Source organism: Muscardinus avellanarius, assembly GCF_963383645.1.
Source record: "Muscardinus avellanarius genome assembly, chromosome: 5".
Lineage (NCBI taxonomy): Eukaryota > Metazoa > Chordata > Mammalia > Rodentia > Gliridae > Muscardinus > Muscardinus avellanarius.
In genome coordinates this window covers 129,738,084-129,757,731 of record NC_137790.1, presented here as the reverse complement: position 1 = coordinate 129,757,731, position 19,648 = coordinate 129,738,084, and the positions used below count along the sequence as shown (strand labels likewise).

General features: G+C 45.9%; 1 protein-coding gene across 5 annotated transcripts in view; it reads right to left on the bottom strand.

Moving 5' to 3' along the window:
- The window catches only part of TFDP2 (transcription factor Dp-2), a gene marked incomplete at both ends in the record, with an annotated part of 104,389 nt that extends 87,735 nt beyond the window's left edge, over window positions 1-16,654 (bottom strand). For 4 of the 5 annotated variants that reach the window (XM_080695545.1, XM_080695548.1, XM_080695546.1 and 1 more), the window contains 2 exons: window positions 10,002-10,068; window positions 16,637-16,651. In XM_080695545.1, the coding sequence (XP_080551671.1) occupies window positions 10,002-10,068; window positions 16,637-16,651 (82 nt within the window). Of the gene's footprint in view, window positions 1-10,001; window positions 10,069-16,636 lie in introns of all 5 variants that reach the window. The other variant, XM_080695550.1, reaches the window with a different exon arrangement.
- Window positions 16,655-19,648: the final 2,994 nt, after the last annotated feature.

Here is a 19,648-nt window from a genome sequence, read left to right as displayed (position 1 = left end):
AAGTATGAAAAAGGCCTCTCCTTCAGGAAAAACAGCCTGCTGGTATGAATAGGTCAATAAATAATACTACTTGAAGAAGCAGATAGTTGTCTATTTTCAGATTAGGATATTTTTAAATACCCTGAAACCAAACCCAGATGCAAAAGGCAAAGCCAGAATTATTCCCTGTGTAAATTAAAATACAATCTCTTACTTAACCGAGCACAGCACGAGAGAGGCCAAACTTACCCTAATAGGACCTCATACTTACAAGTCTGCCGAAGATTTTTTTTTTTTCTTTTTGGCAGTACTGGGGACCAAACTGAGGACCTCGCAAGGCTAGGCAAGTACTTTACCAGAGAGCTATGGTCCCAGCCCCCTGCCAAAATCTTCTTATAAAAGTAGCAACCAAATATTACTTATACCTGTTACTTAAAGAAATATAAAACAGAAACTTACTAGGTATCTCAGGGCTTAAATTTGTGACAAACTCTAGAGAAAAAAAAATATGGGCAAAAGTAAAAAAAACTGTTTAAAGAAAACATAACCTTAAAATATCTAAGCCACTGAATTTTTATGATTTTTAAGACTGAAGTAATTTTTTTTTTGTGTGTAGTACTGGATATCGAACTCAAGGGCATTCTACCTCTGAGCCACATCCCAGAGTTATTTATTTATTTATTTTTGAAACAGAGACTCACTAAGTTGCAAAGGGCCTTGCTAAGTTCCTGAAGCTGGTCTCAAACCTGCGACCCTCCTGTCTCAGCCTCCTACCTAAGTACTGGGATTACAGGCATGTGCCATCATGCCTGGTTATAACTCCTTTTGTGTGTGTGTTAGAATAATATAAAGTACAGTTTTTGAGCCAGATTTGGTGGCACACACTTGTAATTCCAGTACATGAGAGGCTGAGACAGGAGGATCACTCTTACCAACGTAGCAAGACCCTGTTTCAAAATAAAATTAAAAAGCTCTGGGGTATATCTTGGAGGTAAAAAGCCCCTGAATTCAATCCCCAGGACCTAATACATCTCCAAAGCAGATGTATGTTATTAGTGTGTGTGTGTGTGTGTGTGTGTGTGTGTGTGTGTGTGTGTAAGGGGCATTCTACCTCTGAGTTCACCCCCAGCCTTTTTTTTTTTTTTTTATTCTGTATTTTGAAACAAGGTCTCACTAAGTTGCAAAGTGCTTAAGTAGCTGAGGCTGTCCCTGAACCGTGATCCTCCTGTCTCAGCCTCCCAAATTCTGGACTACAAGCATGTGCCACCACCCCCGGCTTTCTGTTTTTTATTCTTTATTTTGGAACAAGATCTCACTCAGTTGAGGAGGGCCTCAATAAGTAGCTGAGGCCTGCTGCAAACCTACGGTCCTCCTGTCTCAGCCTCCCAAGTACTGGGATTACAAACCTGTGCCACCATGCCTGGCTAAACTCTTATTATTAAATAACTGGCTGAAACAGGAGGCTCTGTGTGAGACTGCTTTTCAAAAATAGAGAATAGCCTGGCATGGTGGTGCACACTTGTAATCCCTGCGCTTGGGAGGTGGAGAAAGGAGGATCGCGCAGGTTCAAAGCCATCCGCGCTGGTTCAAGAGACCCTGTTTCCAAATAAAAATATAAAAATGGGTCTGGGAGCGTAGCCCAGAAGTAGAAGGGTTTCCAGGAACCCCAGTACCACCAAAATAAATAAATAAATAAATAAATAAATAAATAAATAAATAAATAAAAAAGAATAAAATAATAGGGCTGGAGGTGTAGCTCAGAATATCCCTGGACTCAGTCGGGCGTGGTGGTGCACACTTGTAATCCCAGAAACAGGAGGATCGCGGTTCGCGGACAGCCTCAGCTACTTAGTGTGGCCCTTTGCAACTCAGTGAGACTCTGTTCCAAAATAAAGAATAAAAAATAGGACTAGGGGTATAGCTCAGAGGTAGAATGCCCCTGGGTTCCATCCCTAGTAACCCCCCCCACACACACACAAGAATACTCTTGGACTCAATCCCCAGTACCAAATAAACAAACAAACAAACTTCCAACATTCAGATGCATGTCCTGAGACAAAGAAAGGGCTCAGAAATTTTCCTCACATAACATTTTGCTTCAGAAATATTTAAGAGCTGGGCATGGTGTCACACGCTTGTAATCTCAGAGCTTGGGAGGCTGAGGCAGGAGGATCACACAGGTCCGAAGCCAGTCTCGGCTACTTACTGAGGCTCTCGGCAACTTAGTGAGACCCTTTTTCCAAATAAAGTATAAAATGGGTCTGGGAGTATAGCCCGGAGGTAGAAAAGCCCCTGGGTTCCATCCCCAGTACCACACACAAAAAAAGTATTTAAGATAAGAAAAAAGGTATAAAACAAGTTTCTTCTTTATTTGTATCTCAAAAGCAAAATAAATAAATAATTTGATAAGACTCCTGGGATTGTTAAGGCAAACAAGCTTTCGCAATTCACTGTGTATACCCGTGCTAGCCTTCAAACTAGACTCTGCGTGGCACAGGCCTGTAGCCCACTTCAGGAGGGGCTGTGGAAGGAAGATCGCAATTTCGAAGCCAGCCTGGGCAACGCAGTGAAACCCTGCCTCAGAAAAATAAAATAAAATGAAATAAAATAAAATAAAATAAAAGGGGCTGGGGATGTAGTTCAGTGGTGGAGTGACTCCAGGTTCAACTCTCTAGTTCTGTCAAAATTAAAAAATAAAAACTACAATCTAGAAAGAAAAAAATACAAGGAAAGACTCTGCTCTCAAGAAGCTCAGTCTCTCGGTCTAATACAAGAAAAAGACAATCGTATTAAAATTCAGATCTATTAAGAATGTAATCCCACTACTTGGGAGGCTGAGACAGGATCCCAAGTTCGAGGCCAGCCGCAGCAACTTAGACCCTGTTTCAAAAAAAGATATAATCTGGGTGTGGTGGCGCACACTTGTAAACCCTGCGCTTGGGAGGCTGAGACAGCACAGGTTCGAAGCCAGCCTCAACTACTGAGTGAGGCTCTCAGCAACTTAGTGAGACCCTGTTTCCAAATCAATTATAAAATAGGGCTGGGGTGTATCCGGAGGTAGAAAGCCTCTGGGTTCCACCCTCAGTGCAACCAAAAAAAAAAAAAAAGATATCAAAGGGATTGGGGGTGTTGCTCAGTGGTAGTGTGCCACTGGATTCAATCCCCAGTAGCACAAAAAGGAGTGCTGGTAGTTTCAGAAGAAGCATCCCAGTGGCACAGTGCTTGCCTAGCCTGCATGAACCCTGGGTTCAATCCTCAGTACTAGAAAAATAAATAAACCAAAGCCGGGCGTGGTGGCGCATGCTTGCAGCCCCGGTACTTGGGAGGCCGAGACAGAAGCCAGCCTCAGCTACTTAGATCCTGCTTCAAAATCAGGAACAAAAATTAGGGCTGGGGTATAGCTTGGAGACAAAATGCCCCTGGGTCCAATCCCCAGTATCACACACAAAAAAATAACAAATAACTAATGAAATGAAATGCAGTGTGATAGTAGCAGGCACATGTGTTGTCCTGGTACTTGGGAAAGCTAGGCAGAGGGTCACCTGAGCCCAGGAGTTCAAGGACAGCCTGGGCAACGTAATGAGAGCCCATCTCAAAAGAAACGCGCGCACACACGCACACACACACGCACACACACGCACACACACGCACACACCCGCAGTATGGTAAATGCACGAGCGAGTAGGGACGCGAGCACACCAGTAGAGGTTTACGGGCAGCAGGAGCACAGATCTAAGCTTAAGCGTGAGGGACGATGAGGACGTGGCCAGGCGAAATGTGCGTGTGAGCGTGTGTGTGAATCCGGAGTGGAAGGAAGCCCAGTCCGAGCAGGCGCCGCGTTCTACACACAGGCATCTGGGATAAGATGGAATCAGGAAGCGCAGCACGGAGACGCTCAACTGGACCTGGACGTTATCTTGGAGGTCATAAGGAACTATTACAGGGCTTGCTTTTCCAACATGAAAAGGCGTGCTCAGATCTGTGTTTGAGAAAAAGTATGTAGCTGTGGTGCAATGAACAGAACAGAAATAAACGGGATGGTAAAGAAGATGGGTGTAGTCGTGAGGCGGCAGCCAGGGCGGCCTGACCTGGACGGGACAGTCACGATGGAGACAGAGAAGCAGTTGGAGAAGCTGCCTCCACCTCCCAAGCGCGGGGGTCACAAGCGTGCGCCACCACGCCCAGCTGACACCCTCTTTCAAATAATAAAAAATAGGGCTGGGAGTATAGTTCCGAGGTAGAATGCCCGTGGGTTCAATCCCCAGTACAGAAGAAGAAGGAGGTGGAGGAGGAGGAGGAGGAGGAGGAGGAGGAGGAGGAGGAGGAGGAGCAATGAAGATGTCCAAAAGGCCACTGGATATATAAAAGCTGAAGACAGAGATCTGGGCCAAAGTCAGAGAAGCAGCAGCCATCACACCCAAAGCTGCTGGCAACTCCAGCCAGGAGGATGGACAAGCGAGTCTCGGGAGCTGCAGGAGTGAGAAGGGCGCGGGCAGAGCACCGCGGGACCAGCACTTAGGAGACAGAGAAGAGCCAGTGGCGAGGACGGCAGGGAGGTGCCAGAAAGCAGGAGGAAATAGTATTAAGCAGAGAAAAGGAGCCAGAAAGAGCACTCACACCTACTCTGGGTGCTGTGCTAAGTGCCTCCTGTGCACTACCTTGTTTAACCCTTACACACCCTACACACAACTTACTATCACATCATTGCCATCATTACATCTGCTTGTGGACATCAATTTGCTCAAGTTCACACATTTGGCTGAATGCAAGGAAAAGAACAGGATAACATCCTAATCCTCCAGAGCTTTTGTTTTTGTTTTGTTTTGTTTTGCGGGTCTGGGGATGGAAGCCAGGGGCATTTGACCTCCGAGCTACACCCCCTGCCCTATTTTTATTCTTTATTTTGAAACCAGGTCTCACTGAGTTGCAGAGGGCCTCACAAAGTAGCTGAGGCTGTCCGAGAACCGCGATCCTCCTGTCTCAGCCTCCTGTCATGCTGGGATGACAAGCGTGCCCACCGCGCCCGGCTCGAGCTTTTGTTCTTAACTACCACACTGTGCTGCTTCGGCCAAAGACTGGGAAAGCACAGGCGCAGACACAGAGGAAGCGAGGAAACGGGGAAATGCGCTCTGCACGCGCTCTGCCCTGCGTACAGTGCCCGCCCCCTGGAGACAGGAGCCTTGAGGTTCAAGGCCAGCTTCAGCACTTAGTGAGACCTTCAGCAACTGGGTGAGACCCTGTTTAAATAAAAATAAAGCTGGGGGTATGGCCGTGGGTAGAAGGCCTCTGAGTTCATTCTCAGAGGCAGAATGCCCCTGGGTTCAATCCCCAGTGCCAGGGAGGGAGGGAAGGAGGGAGGAAGGGCGTGTCCATAATCCAAGCAGCTCACTGAGTTCTTCCAGCACTGAGATCTTGGTTTCTATAAACATTCTACCCCTCCAATGAAAGTAATCTAGACTTGGAAAATGATTGATCTCAGGTCTGGGCAGGAAGCAGACAAGATGAGGCTTGTACGGTCGAAAAGGAAGGAGCTGGGCGTGGTGGCGAATGCCTGTTATCCTAGTGCTTGGGAGGGTGAGACAGGAGAGTCGGAGGTTCAGAGCCAGCCTTGGCTATTTAATGAAACCTTATTTTCAAGTAAAACATAAAAGAGGGCTGGGGGTATAGCTCAAAAGTAGAATGCACATGGCTTCTATTCCCAGTACCAAAAAAACTAGAAAAAGGAAGTGCTAGAAATTAAACAAACAAAAAGCACAATGAGGCGTGCCTGTAATCCTCGCACTTGGGAGGATGAGACAGAGATCACGGGTTCGACCAAGTTTCAGCAATCTAGAGAGACTCTCCGCAACCTAGCAAGATCCTGCTTCCCTACAAAAAAAAATTGAAAAATGGGTTGGGTGTGTAGCTTAGAGGTAGAAACCCTGTGGGTCCTACCTCTAAGATATATATATATTAAAAAAAAGCGGTGGTGCACTTGGGAGTGGTGTACTTGTGAGGCTGAGACAGTAGTGCAGGTCTGCAGTCAGCCCCCACAATTTAGTGAGACCCTGTTTCAAAAGTTAGCCGGGCGTGGTGGTGCACACTTGTAATCCCAGTACTTGGGAGGCTGAGACAGGAGGTTCGCGATTTCACTGCCAGCCTCAGCTACTGAGTGAGGCCCTCCCCAACTCTGTGAGACACGGCTTCAAAATAGAGAAAGAATTATAAATAGGGCTGGGAATGTAGTTAGGAGGTAGAATGCTCTTGGGTTCAATTCTCAGTACCACAAAATAAATAATTAAATTATATATGGCTTGGGATGTAGCTCGGAGGTAGAATGCTCCTGGGTTCCATCCCTAGTACTGCAAAATGAATAAATAAATAAATAAATAAATAAATAAATAAATAAGCTCAATGCACGGGCATCAAAAGGGCACAGAAACCTACTGAAAGGGCTGAGTGGCCGTGGCTATAATTTGAACAACAAAATAAAAACAGCACTGCATTATAACCCAGAGTCTAAACTAGGTACTCAGGAGTCCATTTTAATGCAAATAAATGACAAAACTGAAGAAATAAATAAGAAACCTATTTGGAGCACTCGTGTGGAGTTCATTTCTGTGGATGCCCGCAGCTCGGAGGTGGAGCAGACCTCTCCTCATGCGCGGGCTTCCTGACTTCCTTCCCAAGGTACGGAGGGGCCGGCAGCAAGGAGTCACCTGGAGTCACCAGCGAGGTGGTGGAAGTGCACTAGCACGGCACGGCACGGCCGGCTGCGGCGCACGCCTGGGCTCCCCGTACTCAGGAGCCCGAGACAGGAGGACCACAGGCTCCCAGCCAGCCGTACCTACTTAGTGAGGCCCTGTTTCAAAATAAAAATACAAACTACGGCCGGGGGTGTAGCTCAGAGGTGTAAATCCCCCTGGGCTCCATCCCCAGCACCAAAACCCAAAACCAAAACCGAGCATGTTCACGGTGCCCATCCAAGATGAAACTGCCACCTGATCTCAATCAATGAACGGCAGGAGTCAAATCATGAGAAAACACATCAGGAAAATCCCCGGTGAGGAGGGCGCTGCAAAACGCCTGTCCAGGGTCTCTCAAAATTACCTAAAACATGAACAGTCAGGCAGACTGCCTGGGCCTGAGGTGTTCTCCCTGAACAAAAAGGGCCAAGAGCTGGAGGAAGGAAACGGGAGCAGCTGGGATTCAGTTAGCAACAGTGTGTGGCTCCTGGCTCCTAACTGCGCTGCCCAGGCCCAGCGCCGGCAGTGGAGAAGCGGCGTGAACGGACGCGGCAACCGCTGCACTACCTGTCATTTTCTTTCTTTTTTCTTCTTTTACTTTCTCTCCTCTCTCTCTCCCTCCCTCCCTCCCTCCCTCTCTCTTTTTGAGATTCTGAGGACTGAACCCAGCGACATTCTACCTCTGAGCTACACCCTCAACCTTTTTTATTTTTTATTTGATACAAGATCTCACTAGGTTGCTGAGGGTCTTGATAAGTTGCTGAGGCTGGCCTCGAACCTGTGATTCTCCTGTCTTAGTCCCGAGTACTGGCATTACAGGAGTGTGCCATCATACCCAGCTTATCTTACTAATTTTCTATAAACCTAAAACTAGTCTAAAATCAAAAGTTTATACCAGGTATAAAACTAGTACTTGGGAGGCTAAGACAGGATTGCAGGTTCAGGCCAACCTCAGCAACTAAGCAAGACCCTATTTCAAAAAAAAAAAAAAAAAAAAAGTAAAATAGAGTTGGCTGAGCTGGGCGCGGTGGCGCAGTCTTATAATCCCAGCATTGGGGAGGCTGAGACAGGAGGATCACAATTCATGGACAGCCTTAGCTACTTACTGAGGCCCTTTGCAACTCAGTGAGACCTTGTTTCAAAATAAAAAATAAAAAATAGGGCAGGGGGTATAGCTTGGAGGTAGAATGCTCCTGGGTTCCATCCCCAGTACTGCAAAATAAAAATAAAAATAAAATAAAATAAAATAAAATAGGGCTGGCTGAGGATGTATTTCAAAGGTAGAACACCCCTGGGTTCAATCTCCAGTACCAAAAAAAAAAAGTTTATTAAGAAAAAAACGAAGTGCTAGGTGGGCACAGTGGCTCATACCTTTAATCCCAGTCTTTCGAAGGCTGAGACAAGAAGATTGCAGGTTTAAGGCCAGCCTCAACAATTAAGCAAGGTTCTCAGCAATTCAGTGAGACAATGCTTCTAAACAAAAAAAAACATTTGAAAAGGGGCTGGTGGTGTAGCTCAGAGGTAGAATACTCCTGGGTTCAATTCCCAGTACCACAAATAATAACAGTAATAATAATAATAATAATAATAATAATAATAAGAAGAAGAAGAAGAAGAAGAAGAAGAAAAAGAAGAAGAAGAAGAATACAGTAATAACTAAATATAGTCTCTTTTCCAAACCCTGTTGATTCACTTAGTCTGAAATTCCTTCTGGTATCTCTAGACAACATTATAAGAAGCAACACTTTCTTCCCTTTTTTTTTTTTTTTTTTTTTTGTGTGTGTGTGTGGTACTGAGGATTGAGCCCAGGAACATTCTACCTCTGAGCTACACCTCCAGCCCTATTTTATTTTTATTTTGAAATAGGATCTTGCTAGGTTGATGAGAGTCTCACTACTGGCAGCGGGAGGCCAGCTGGCCTCCCCGGCCGCTGACCCCTGACCTGCAGCAGGCCTGCGGTTTAGCGCTAGAGCACAGAATCAGACTCTAAATGTTGTTTTCCATGAATGCCGTCATGTGAAAACCAATTTTGAGAAACATCAAGGATTAAAGTACCAGTTAAATGGCTGAGTATGCAGGCACATGCCTGTAATCCCAGTACTTAGGAGGCTGAGACAGGAGGATCACAGGTTCAAGGCCAGCCTTGGCAAATTCACAAGGCCCTCGGCAACCAACTGGGCGTGGTGGCGCATGCTTGGAACCCCAGTGCTTGGGAGGCTGAGACATAAGAATTGCACAGATTCGAAGCTACTTAGTGAGGCTCTCAGCAGCTTAGTGAGACCCTGTTTCCAAATAAAATATAAAACAGGTCTGAGAGTGTAGCCCAGAGGTAGAAGGCCCCTGGATTCCATCCCCAGTACCACCAAAAAAAAAAAAAAAAAAAAAAGAGTGTTTCCAAACAAAATAGGCCTGGGTTTGTAGCTTTAAGGTAGAATAGCCCTGGGTTCAATCCCCAGTACAAAAAAAAGATTTTTCAGTATTTTATCTCTACATATCAAAGATACTGTTGAAAGATACTTATTGAAATATATTGCTGATTCCTCTAAAAGGTTGTTTTGTTTTGTTTTGTTTTTGTGGGTCTGGGATGGAATCCAGGGGCATTCTACCACCGAGCTACACCCCCTGCCCTATTTTTTATTCTTTATTTTGAAACCGGGTCTCACTGAGTTGCAGAGGGCTTAAGTAGCTGAGGCTGTCCGCGAACCCGGATCCTCCGGTCTCAGCCTCCTGAATGCTGGGATTATAAGTGTGCGCCACCACGCCTGGCCCTCTATGAGTTTTTATAGTTATTGGTTAGATTTTTTGTGTGTAAGAGGTACTGGGTGGGGCTTGAACCTAGGGCATTCTACCTCTGAGCTATACCCCCAGCCCTAATTTATTTTTTTTTCTTTATTTTTTATTTTTGGTGGTACTAGGGGTGGAACCCAGAGGCTTTCTATCTCCAGGCTATACTCCCAGACCTTTTTTTTATATATATATATTTTATTTGGAAACAGGGTCTCACTAAGTTGCTGAGAGCCTCACTAAGTAGCTGAGGCTGGCTTCGAACCCGTGTCATCCTCCTGTTTCAGCCTTCCAAGCGCGGAGATTACAAGCGTGCGCCACCAGGCCAGGCTGAAAATCTTTTTAAACTGCTCCAGTTCTTAGAGGTAACTGACTCATAAGCTCTTTAGTACAGGACAACATATCAGATTACATGATTATAATTATCATTACATATAAACTCTTATAGCTACATATTTTACAAAACAAACACAATAAAATTATACTCAGAACATTTTTATTCAGCAGTCTTACCTTTTGTTGGACTGAGATTCTGATCTATAAATCCTCTTAGTTCTGCATTTGTGGAAGTCAAACCAACCTGAATAACATAGTTTTAAAAATTAAAAATAGGATCTTTAGTATTAGGGGATCACGTCACAAGTTATTGTACAGCTTCGACCAGAGGTCCATATGAATTAACAATATTAAGCACACGAGTGTATTTTCTTCCTTCCCGTTTTTTTTTTTTTTTTTTTTGTGTGTGTGTGTGTGTGTGATACAGGTGATTAGACCCAGGGGCTCACACATACTACATCCCAGTCTTCTTTAATTTTATTTATTTATTTATTTATTTTTTTTTTTTTTTGCGGGTCTGGGGATGGAACCCAGGGGCATTTGACCTCCGAGCTACACCCCCTGCCCTATTTTTTATTCTTTATTTTGAAACCGGGTCTCACTGAGTTGCAGAGGCCTCACTAAGTAGCTGAGGCTGTCCGCGAACCGCGATCCTCCAGATCTCAGCCTCCCGAATGCTGGGATTACAAGCGTGCGCCACCACACCCGGCTTTTAATTTATTTTAAAACAGATTCTTGCAAAGCTGCCAGGCAGGCACTGAACTTTCAACCCTGCTGCCTCAGCCTCATGAGTAGCTGGGATTACAGGTGTGTGCCACCAAGCCCAGTAAAAGAGCCTTATTAAAAGCAAAGTCTTGGCCGGGCGTGGTGGCGCACGCTTGTAATCCCCGTGCTTGGAAGGCGGAGACAGGAGGATCGCGCAGGTTCAAAGCCAGCCGTGGGCGCTGGCTTAGGAGACCCTGTTTCCAAATAAAAATGTAAAAGTAGGTCTGGGAGTGTAGCCCGGAGGTAGAAGGGCTTCCAGGAACCCCAGTACCACCAAAAAAAAAAAAAAAAAAAAAAAAAGGTGAAGTCTGTTGTGCCCACGTCTGCTTATTTAGGTCCGCACTCTAGCTCATAAATCTATTACTTGGTCAAGTCCTGCCATCCTCATCTGCGAATTGAAGCTGATACTAATACTTATGAACTCGCATTCTTTCAAAGATTAAATGAGCTAACTCTTGTAAGTACACAGCACAGTACTTAGCACACACTAGTCAGTCCATGTTAATGCCGTTACTAGCTAGCACCATAGCTCAGGGACTGCCGGGCGAGTGTGCTCATAAATCCACCTGCAGATAACATGCATTTAAATACCCACAGCGACTCGGCATCGCAGATAAATGTGGCAGCAGCATCAAATGGTTTTTAAAATTAGTTATAGAACATAAAGGAAGAAAAAAAATCTTAAAAAGCTTTCTACAAAGCCAGGCGTGGTGGCGCACACTTGTAATCCCAGCATTCGGGAGGCTGAGACAGGAGGATCGCGGTTCAGTTCGCGGACAGCCTCAGCTACTATCACGGTTCGGTTCGCGGACAGCCTCAGCTACTTAGTGAGGCCCTCTGCAACTCAGTGAGACTCTGTTTCAAAATAAAGAATAAAAAATTGCCCAGGCGTGGTGGCGCACGCTTTTAATCCCCCGCATTTGGGGGGCGAAGACAGGAGGATCGCGCAGGTTCGAAGCCAGCCGCGCTGGTTTAAGAGAACCTGTTTCCAAATAAAAATATAAAATTGGTCTGGGAGTGTAGTCTGGAGGTAGAAGGGCTTCCAGGAACCCCAATACCAGCAAAAGATAAATAAATTAATTAATTAAAAAATTAAAAATTGGGCAGAGGGTGTAGCTCAGAGGTCAAATGCCTCTAGGTTCTATCTGCAGACCCACACACTTACATACACAAAAAAAACAACTTTCCACAAAACAATTCATAATAAATGGCATGTTATTATTATTTGGTGGTACTAGGGATTGATTGAATTCAAGGGCATTTTTACCTACGAACTATACACACAGCCATATTTTTATTTATTTGAAAATAGGGTCTCAAAAAGTTACTGAAAGTCTTGCTAAGTTGCTGAGGACGGTCTTGAATCTTCTATAAAAAGGAGAGAAAAGCCAGGTATGATGGTGCACGCCACTAATTCCGAAACTTGGCTGGCTGAGTGAGGAGGAGTGCAGGCTTGAGGTCAGCCTCAGCATCTTAGTAAGATCGTGTTTAAGAGGAAAAGAAAAAAAAAAAAAAAAAAGCTGGGTGTGGTGGCGCACGCTTGAAATCCCAGTACTTAGGAGGCTGAGATAGGAGGATCTCAGGTTTGAAGCCAGCCTTGACAACTTAGCTGGGCCCTCCTCAACCTGTTTCTAAATAAGAAATAAAATTGGGCTGGGGGTTTAGCTCAGAGGTAAAATGCCTCTGGGTTCGATTCCTGGTCTGTCTGTCTGTCGTCTGTGTCTGTCTGTCTGTCTGTCTGTCTGTCTCTGTCTCTGTCTCTCTCTCTCTCTCTCTCTCTCACACACACACACACACACACACACACACACACACATGGGCTGGGAGTGTAGCTTGGAGATAGAATGCCCCCAGAAAGAAAGAAAGAAGAAAGAAAGAAAGAAAGAAAGAAAGAAAGAAAGAAAGAAAGAAAGAAAGGGAAAGCAAAGCAAGTAACAGATACAAAAGCAGATTCTATATTAACATGTAAGTATATTAATTCTATGCTTGGTATAATGTGAACATTGAGTACATGAATACTGTAATAACTTCAAAAGGATCCGTGTGTACATTTGGTTATTATGAGACAACAATGGCTAAAAAACCTCAAGTAAAACCACACGCTCACAGCAGAGTTCGTTGCCGGGACTGTTACTCGCAAACACCTGCCCTTGGCCCCCAACATCTGCAGCCAAGGAGTCAACTGACGCCTAACGGTGCCCGCAGCTGAGACCCGGCACCTTAATAACCAACAAATTATACTCGAAAAGTTTAGGTGCAGATCGACTGAGAGCCAATACTGTGTGCTAATTCTGGTCTCAGATGAAAGGGTGGTGTCTGGATTTAAAACTTATATGAGTGCTACCCAAATCTATCTAATTATTTTTAGAATCGATTTAGCATTTCTTTTCTTTCTTTATCGGGGGGTTTGGGGGAGATGCGAGGGACTGAGCCCAGGGGCATTCTACCTCTGAGCTACACTAGGACCTTCTTTTTATGTTTTATTTGGAAACAGAGGCTAAGCTGCAAAGGGTCTTGCTGAGTTGCTGAGGCTGGCTTTGAAGCTGCGATCCTCCTGCCTCAGCCTCCCAAATGCTGGGATTAGGAGAGTGTACCACCACACCTGGCCCTTCACAGACAAGATGACCTTGGAACAGTCACTTAGGAAAGGGGGAGAGACATACACGCACAACAACTTAGAAGAGCCCTCGGGTCAAATTAAGTGTGTGCGTGTTTGTTAATAGCAAAATAACATTCAAGCATAGTCTGTAATTCAAAGAGCAGTGGCTTCCAATACCCCAAACCTGGCAGATGCAACTTCCAAAGAGAAATGCCAACAACAGTAAACACACAGATGATAGTGAATCCCAGCGAGTAATCAGAGAAATGGAATACGTCATATACAATTTTTTTTTTGGTACTGGAGATTGAACCCAAGGGCATTCTACCTCCAAGCTACGCCCTCAGGCCTTTTGTATTTTTATTTTAAAACAGGGTCTCAGTAAGTTACAGAGAGCCTCACTAGGTACCTGAGGCTGACCATGAACCTGCAATCCTCTTGTCTCTGCCTCCCAAGAAAAAACTGGGATTCCAAGAATGTACCACTACACCCAGGTGGCCATATCTCCTGCATCTCTGCAGGGTTCCTTTCCTCATTAAGAGCACGGCCATTAGGCTCCACAAGCCAAACATGGAGGCATCCTCTGTCACCTCTTCTGTTCAGTAAATCCTGACAGCTATCCCTTCAGGACCATGAAGCAAGTCTGCATCTGCTTATAGCTACCACTGCGTGTTAGAGCTAGGTCCTGGATTATAACCCAAAATAAGCAACTTCCCACTTACCCACCAGAAATAGGTTACCAAGACCCCCAGCGGATGGCGGAGACCACAGAAGTCTCAGATCGTAAAGCCGGGCGTGGTGGCGCACGCCTGTAACCCAGCACTGGGGAGGCTGAGACAGGAGGATCACAGCTCCCAGCCAGCCTCAGCAACTTAGTGAGGCCCTTTGCAACTCAGTGAGACTCTGTTTCAAAATAAAGACTAGAGCTGGGGGTGTCACTCAGAAGTAGAATGTGCTCGGGTTCCAGCCCCAGTACCGCAGAAAAAGTCCCCAAATTGTAAGTATGCTATATTTCTTACTATACATCAATGTGTGATAAACTTGATCACAGACACATATACATGATGTTTAGTTTATGAATCAGCTACAGTAAGAGACTGACGACACCTAACAAGAAAATAGAACAGTTTTAACAATATACTATAATAAAAGTATGCGACTGTGATATGGTTCCCAGCTCACTTTCAAAGGATCTTATCGTACTGTGGCCTTTTGATTTAAAGGAACAATTCCACAGCTCCTCTTTGGCACAGCGGAATCATGGGCATCGCCACTCTTGCACTTGGGCCCCTGCCGAGTCAGCTAAGGCTGGACTTGGGCACGGCGCTGTGATATCACGGTGCCAACCTGGCCACCGAGAGGCTCCTGGTGACGAGGACAGCGGCGGCACAGCGTGGCGTGCGTGCGCTGGACAAATGGGGGCCACATCCCCGGAGGGAAAGCCTAAGAGTCCATCAGACTACCCAGGACAGAGCGCAACTTAGAACCTATAAATTGTTTATTTGTGGAACTCTCCATTTATTATTTTTGGACCTTGGTTGACCCTGGGTCTGTGAAACCACAGATAATTTTGGGGGGAGCTACCATAATGTAATAAGGGTTTTGTTGATGCTATTCTTTTCTTCTTCCTGCTCCTTCTCCTCCTCTTCTTTTTGTACCGGGAATTAAACCTCGGGGCTTTCTAGCTCTGAGCTGCACTCCCAGCCCCATATTACTTTTTCATTTTGAAGTAGGGTCCTGCTAAGTTGCTCAAGGTCTCACTGAGTTGCTGAGGCGACCTCGAACCTGCGATCCCCGTCTCAGTCTCCCAAGTACTCGGGATGACAGGTGTGTGCCACCACGCCCGGCTGTCAATGCTGCTCTTGAGTGGTTTGAGTGGTAATATTTTCAGAACGATGTGTCTGGCTCACAAGACGCCCTTTCTCATCTGTCCTGCACACCAGGGTGGGCACAAGCAGCGCCTTTACACGATGTGGCCCCTGCTTCTGAGTCACAGCTGACCCACTTTGGGGGTGTCTCCGTGATGCCGGAGGGCCTTCTCCCGGAGGTTGCAGCCCTGGCTGCGGGTGGCAGGACCAGGAGGCTGCCCCCTGCTGTCAGCCACACCTCCCGCTCTGGACAGGCTGTCCCTTAACCTGTTGACAGAGAGGCTGAGGGGTGAGGCTGGGGTGTAAGGAAAAGGCTCTAAGAGGGAGGAGAGGGGCGAGGCGGACACCACACCGAGCAGAGGTGAGGGGGAAACGCGCTGCCCCTTACTCCTGACTTCCAGTCCTTGGGCCTGTTTCTTTCTGAGGGCCCACTGACCTTCTACTCTTGAATTTCTTGAGACAGCCATTCATCTTTATAGTCAATTTTCCTTTTTATTTAATTCCAAGTAAATATTCCTACACAGTAATTTGGGAATAGTACGGAAATTATAATAAATGAAGTCCCTATACGCTGAGGGCGTGTGTGTGTGTGTGTGTGTGTGTGTGTGTGTGTGTGTGTGTTTGTTACTGGGGACTGAACCCAGCAGAATGCTACCTCTGAGCTACACCCTCAGCCCCGTTTGTTTGTTTGCTTTTGCAGTACTGGGGGTTGAACCCAGGGGCATTCTACCTCCGAGCTACCACCCCCAGCCCTACTTTTATTCTTTATTTTGAAACAAGGTCTCACTAAGTTGTGGAGGGCCTAAGTAGCTGAGGCTGTCCCCAAACCTCCATCCTCCTGTCTCAGCCTCCTAAGTACTGAGATGACAAGTGTGCGCCACCACGCCCGGCTAGCCCTTTTTATTTCTCATTTTGAAACAGTCTTGATAAATTGCTGAGGGTCTGCTAAGTTGCTGAGGCTAGCCTCAAACCTGTGATCCTCCTGTCTCAGCCTCCCGAGTTCAGGGATTCCGGGTATGCACCGGCATACCCAGCTTGTACTATTTAAGACATAAACCTTCACAATAACTGGAAACAAATACTTGGAGGGAAGCAGATTGCGAAATGAGAATTTCAAACAGAGGGGAAAAATATGGAATTAATTCTCTAAAACCCCCACACTCTAGTTAGTGTCCCCTTCAGGAACCATCTGACAGCACCTGAGTGTCGGCATTCCCTTGAGTCAGTAGAACAGAAAAGGCTCAGGCCGAAGAAAGCAGTGCTCGGTCGAGAATCTCCAACAAGTACCAAAATGAACTTGGTCCAGTGCCCAGAAGGGGAGCGGGCGGCAGCCTCGTGGGCATGGCAGTGCTGCAGCTGCTGAGAAGGGACACTTGGCGCTAATAAGCAAGAATGCTGCGAAGCTCGTGAGTGCCCTGTACCCAACGGCATTAAAGTCTTACCTCGCCCTATGTCAACAGAAACGATTAGAAATCCACACGGGTGCACTGTGCCCGTCAACCAGGACGAGAAAACGTGCGTGTGAAAAAGCATGGCTCGCCTCGACAAATGCCCACATTAAAAAGTTGACAAATACTTACATTTTTTGCCGTCATGTCAAACTGGATTTTACTTAAGATTCTGGAAAGCCATTAAAAAAAAAGAAAATCGAAAACAAAAAACAAGAAAACTTCGTCTTCATTAATTCTTTACAAGAATAGCCTGTTGAAAGAAAAAAAAAAAGGAAGAGAAATGAAATAACAACACCAGGCGGCATCTCTGTCGTATTTACTGTGCCGGTCTCTAAACCTAAACGAATCCTCACAACAGCGCCAGGAGACGGAGCGTTTTAGTCCCATTTTCTTTTCTTTTCTTTTTTTTTTTTTTTGTACTGGGGGTGGAACACAGGGACTTTCTACCTCCGGGCTATACTCCCAGACCTATTTTATATTTTATTTGGAAACAGGGTCTCACTAAGTTGCTGAGAGCCTCACTCAGTAGCTGAGGCTGGCTTCGAACCTGCGCGATCCTCCTGTCTCAGTCTCCCAAGCGCGGGATTACAAGCGTGCGCCACCACGCCCGGCCTAGTTCCATTTTCTAGATAAAGACCAGGGCTGGAATCAATGAAGTAATTTGAGTGAGTCAACTCGGCTGTGTGTGGTAGAGCCTCGGCTTAAATAGTACTGGGGACGGAACCCAGTGGCACTCTACCTTCAAGCTAGGCCCCAGCCCTATTTCCTTTTCCTTCCTTCTTTCTTTCTTTCTTTCTTTCTTTCTTTCTTTCTTTCTTTCTTTCTTTCTTTCTTTCTCTTTCTTTCTTTCTTTATTTATTTATTTATTTTTATTTTTTGTGGTACTGGGGATGGAACCCAGGGGCATTCAACCTCCTAGCTACACCCCCTGCCCTATTTTTTATTCTTTCTTCTGAAACCGGGTCTCACTGAGTTGCAGAGGGCCTCACTAAGTAGCTGAGGCTGTCCGCGAACCGTGATCCTCGGGTCTCAGCCTCCCATGTGTGTGTGTGTGTGTGTGTGTTTTAATGATGGTACTTTTTTTTTTTTTTTTTTTGGTGGTGCTGTGGGGGTGGAACCCAGGGGCTTTCTACCTCCAAGATATCCTCCCAGACCTATTTTTTATATTTTATTTGGAAACAGGGTCTCACTAAGTTGCTGAAAGCCTCACTAAGTAACTGAGGCTGGCTCCGAACCTGTGCGATCCTCCTGTCTCAGCCTCCCAAGTAAAACCCATCAGATCTACCGAGTCAATGTGGTAAATGCCCTCCATCTTAGACACAGGCATTTGGAACATTCCTAACAGCAAAAAAAAAAAAAAAAAAAAAAATCAAAATTTTTAAGATTACTTCATGGTCAGCTGGACATGGAGGTACAACCTATAATCCCAGTACTTGGGAGGCTGAGATAGGAGAATCACAAGTTTGAGGCCAGCCTCAGCAAGTCTGGTAGACCCTGCTTCAAAATAAATAAAATAAAAAGGACTGAGGATTACCAGGCGTGGTGGTGCACGCTTGTAATCCCAGCATTTGGGAGGCTGTGACTGGAGGATCACGGTTCCAGGACAACCTCAGCTACTACTTAGTGAGGCCCTCTGCAACTCAGTGAGACCCTGTTTCAAAATAAAGAATAAAAAAAAATATAGGGCAGGTGGTGTAGCTCAGAGGTGGAATGCCCCTGGGTTCCATCTCCAGAACCATAAAAAAAAAAAAAAATAGAACTGGGGGGGGGGGTTGTAGTTTAGAGATAGAATGCCCCTGGGTTCCATCCCCAGTACTGAAAAAAAAGGGGGGCTGAGGATATACCTCAGTGTAGAGCACCCCTAAGTTTCAACTCTAGTACCACAAAACAATTAATTTATGGTCTGCTAAAATGCAATCACAACAAACACTATAAAATATTTCCATCCAAAGAATGGTTTGAACATGTTAAATTTTTATTTATGGTACTGGGGGCTGAATCCAGGGGCATCTAAAATGAACCACACCCCAGCCTAAGTTTTTGTCTCGCTATGTTGCTGAAGCTGTCCCCGAACCTGTGATCCTCCTGTCTCTGCCTCCCAATTGCTGAGATTACAGGCAGGTGCCACCATACCCAGAAGGACATGCTAAAGTTTAGGACCTTTCTATGTGTACCTCCAAGGCAGAGACTGCCCTCACCCAATATCCTTTTTCTCTTCTTTCTTAAAAGTTGAAGGGGCAGTATGTCCAACAAAAAAAATCTATATTCTCAGCCCTCCTCTCAGATGAGCTGACCGAGTATAACGGAGGCTAGAATTCCGGCCAATGACACAGAAGCGACACTGGTGTAGTCGCAAGTCCCTGGTCCCCTCCTCCCCACTGCTCCTTGGCCCAGAGCACACGGCGGGAACGGCTGGAGCTACCGGCTCTGCACGCCTGCCTTATTTTTACAGTCAGCACGCAATATGGTATTTCCTAAAGGCCGGGCTGCTGAGCGGCACTGTGCGGTTCTTGCAAATAAAAAGAAATTCACAGAGCCCGAGTGTTTCAGCACCGTAATAAGCCACCTGTGAAAATAGCATCTAGCCACACTGATGAGCTTGACCGGGATGAAGCACGGTTTTGTTTATATCTCCTTCTTGTCTCCTCACTAGAGCTCAAGACAAATGAGCTTTTAAGCGTGATACACACTTGAAATAGAGCCAAAGCGCATGCGCTGCCTAGATTTATTTACCTGCACAGTGGTGACTGTACAGCCGCTTGCCTCCGCGAGTCAAGGGGTCTGAGCTTACTAGGATGCCGCCTCGCACTCCATATCCGAGGGGAAAAGCCCATTCACTGAGTCCTCACGACTGATTAAGGCTTCTGCCTCCAAAATAAATGGTACATGATTCACTCAGAGAAGAAGTGGAAAACACCAGAACACAGATCCCAATTTTAAAAGAGAAAAAAAGGAAAAGTGTTTCCTTGTGGTTAAGAAAAACTCATCTAAGCCTGTCATGGTGGCGCACGCCTGTCATCCCAGTACTTGGGAGGCTGAGACAGGAGGATGGCAGGTTCGAAGCCAGCCTCGGCAACTTAGTGGGGCTCTGGCAACTTGGTGAAACCTTGTTTCCAAATAATAAAATAAGGAGGGCTGAGG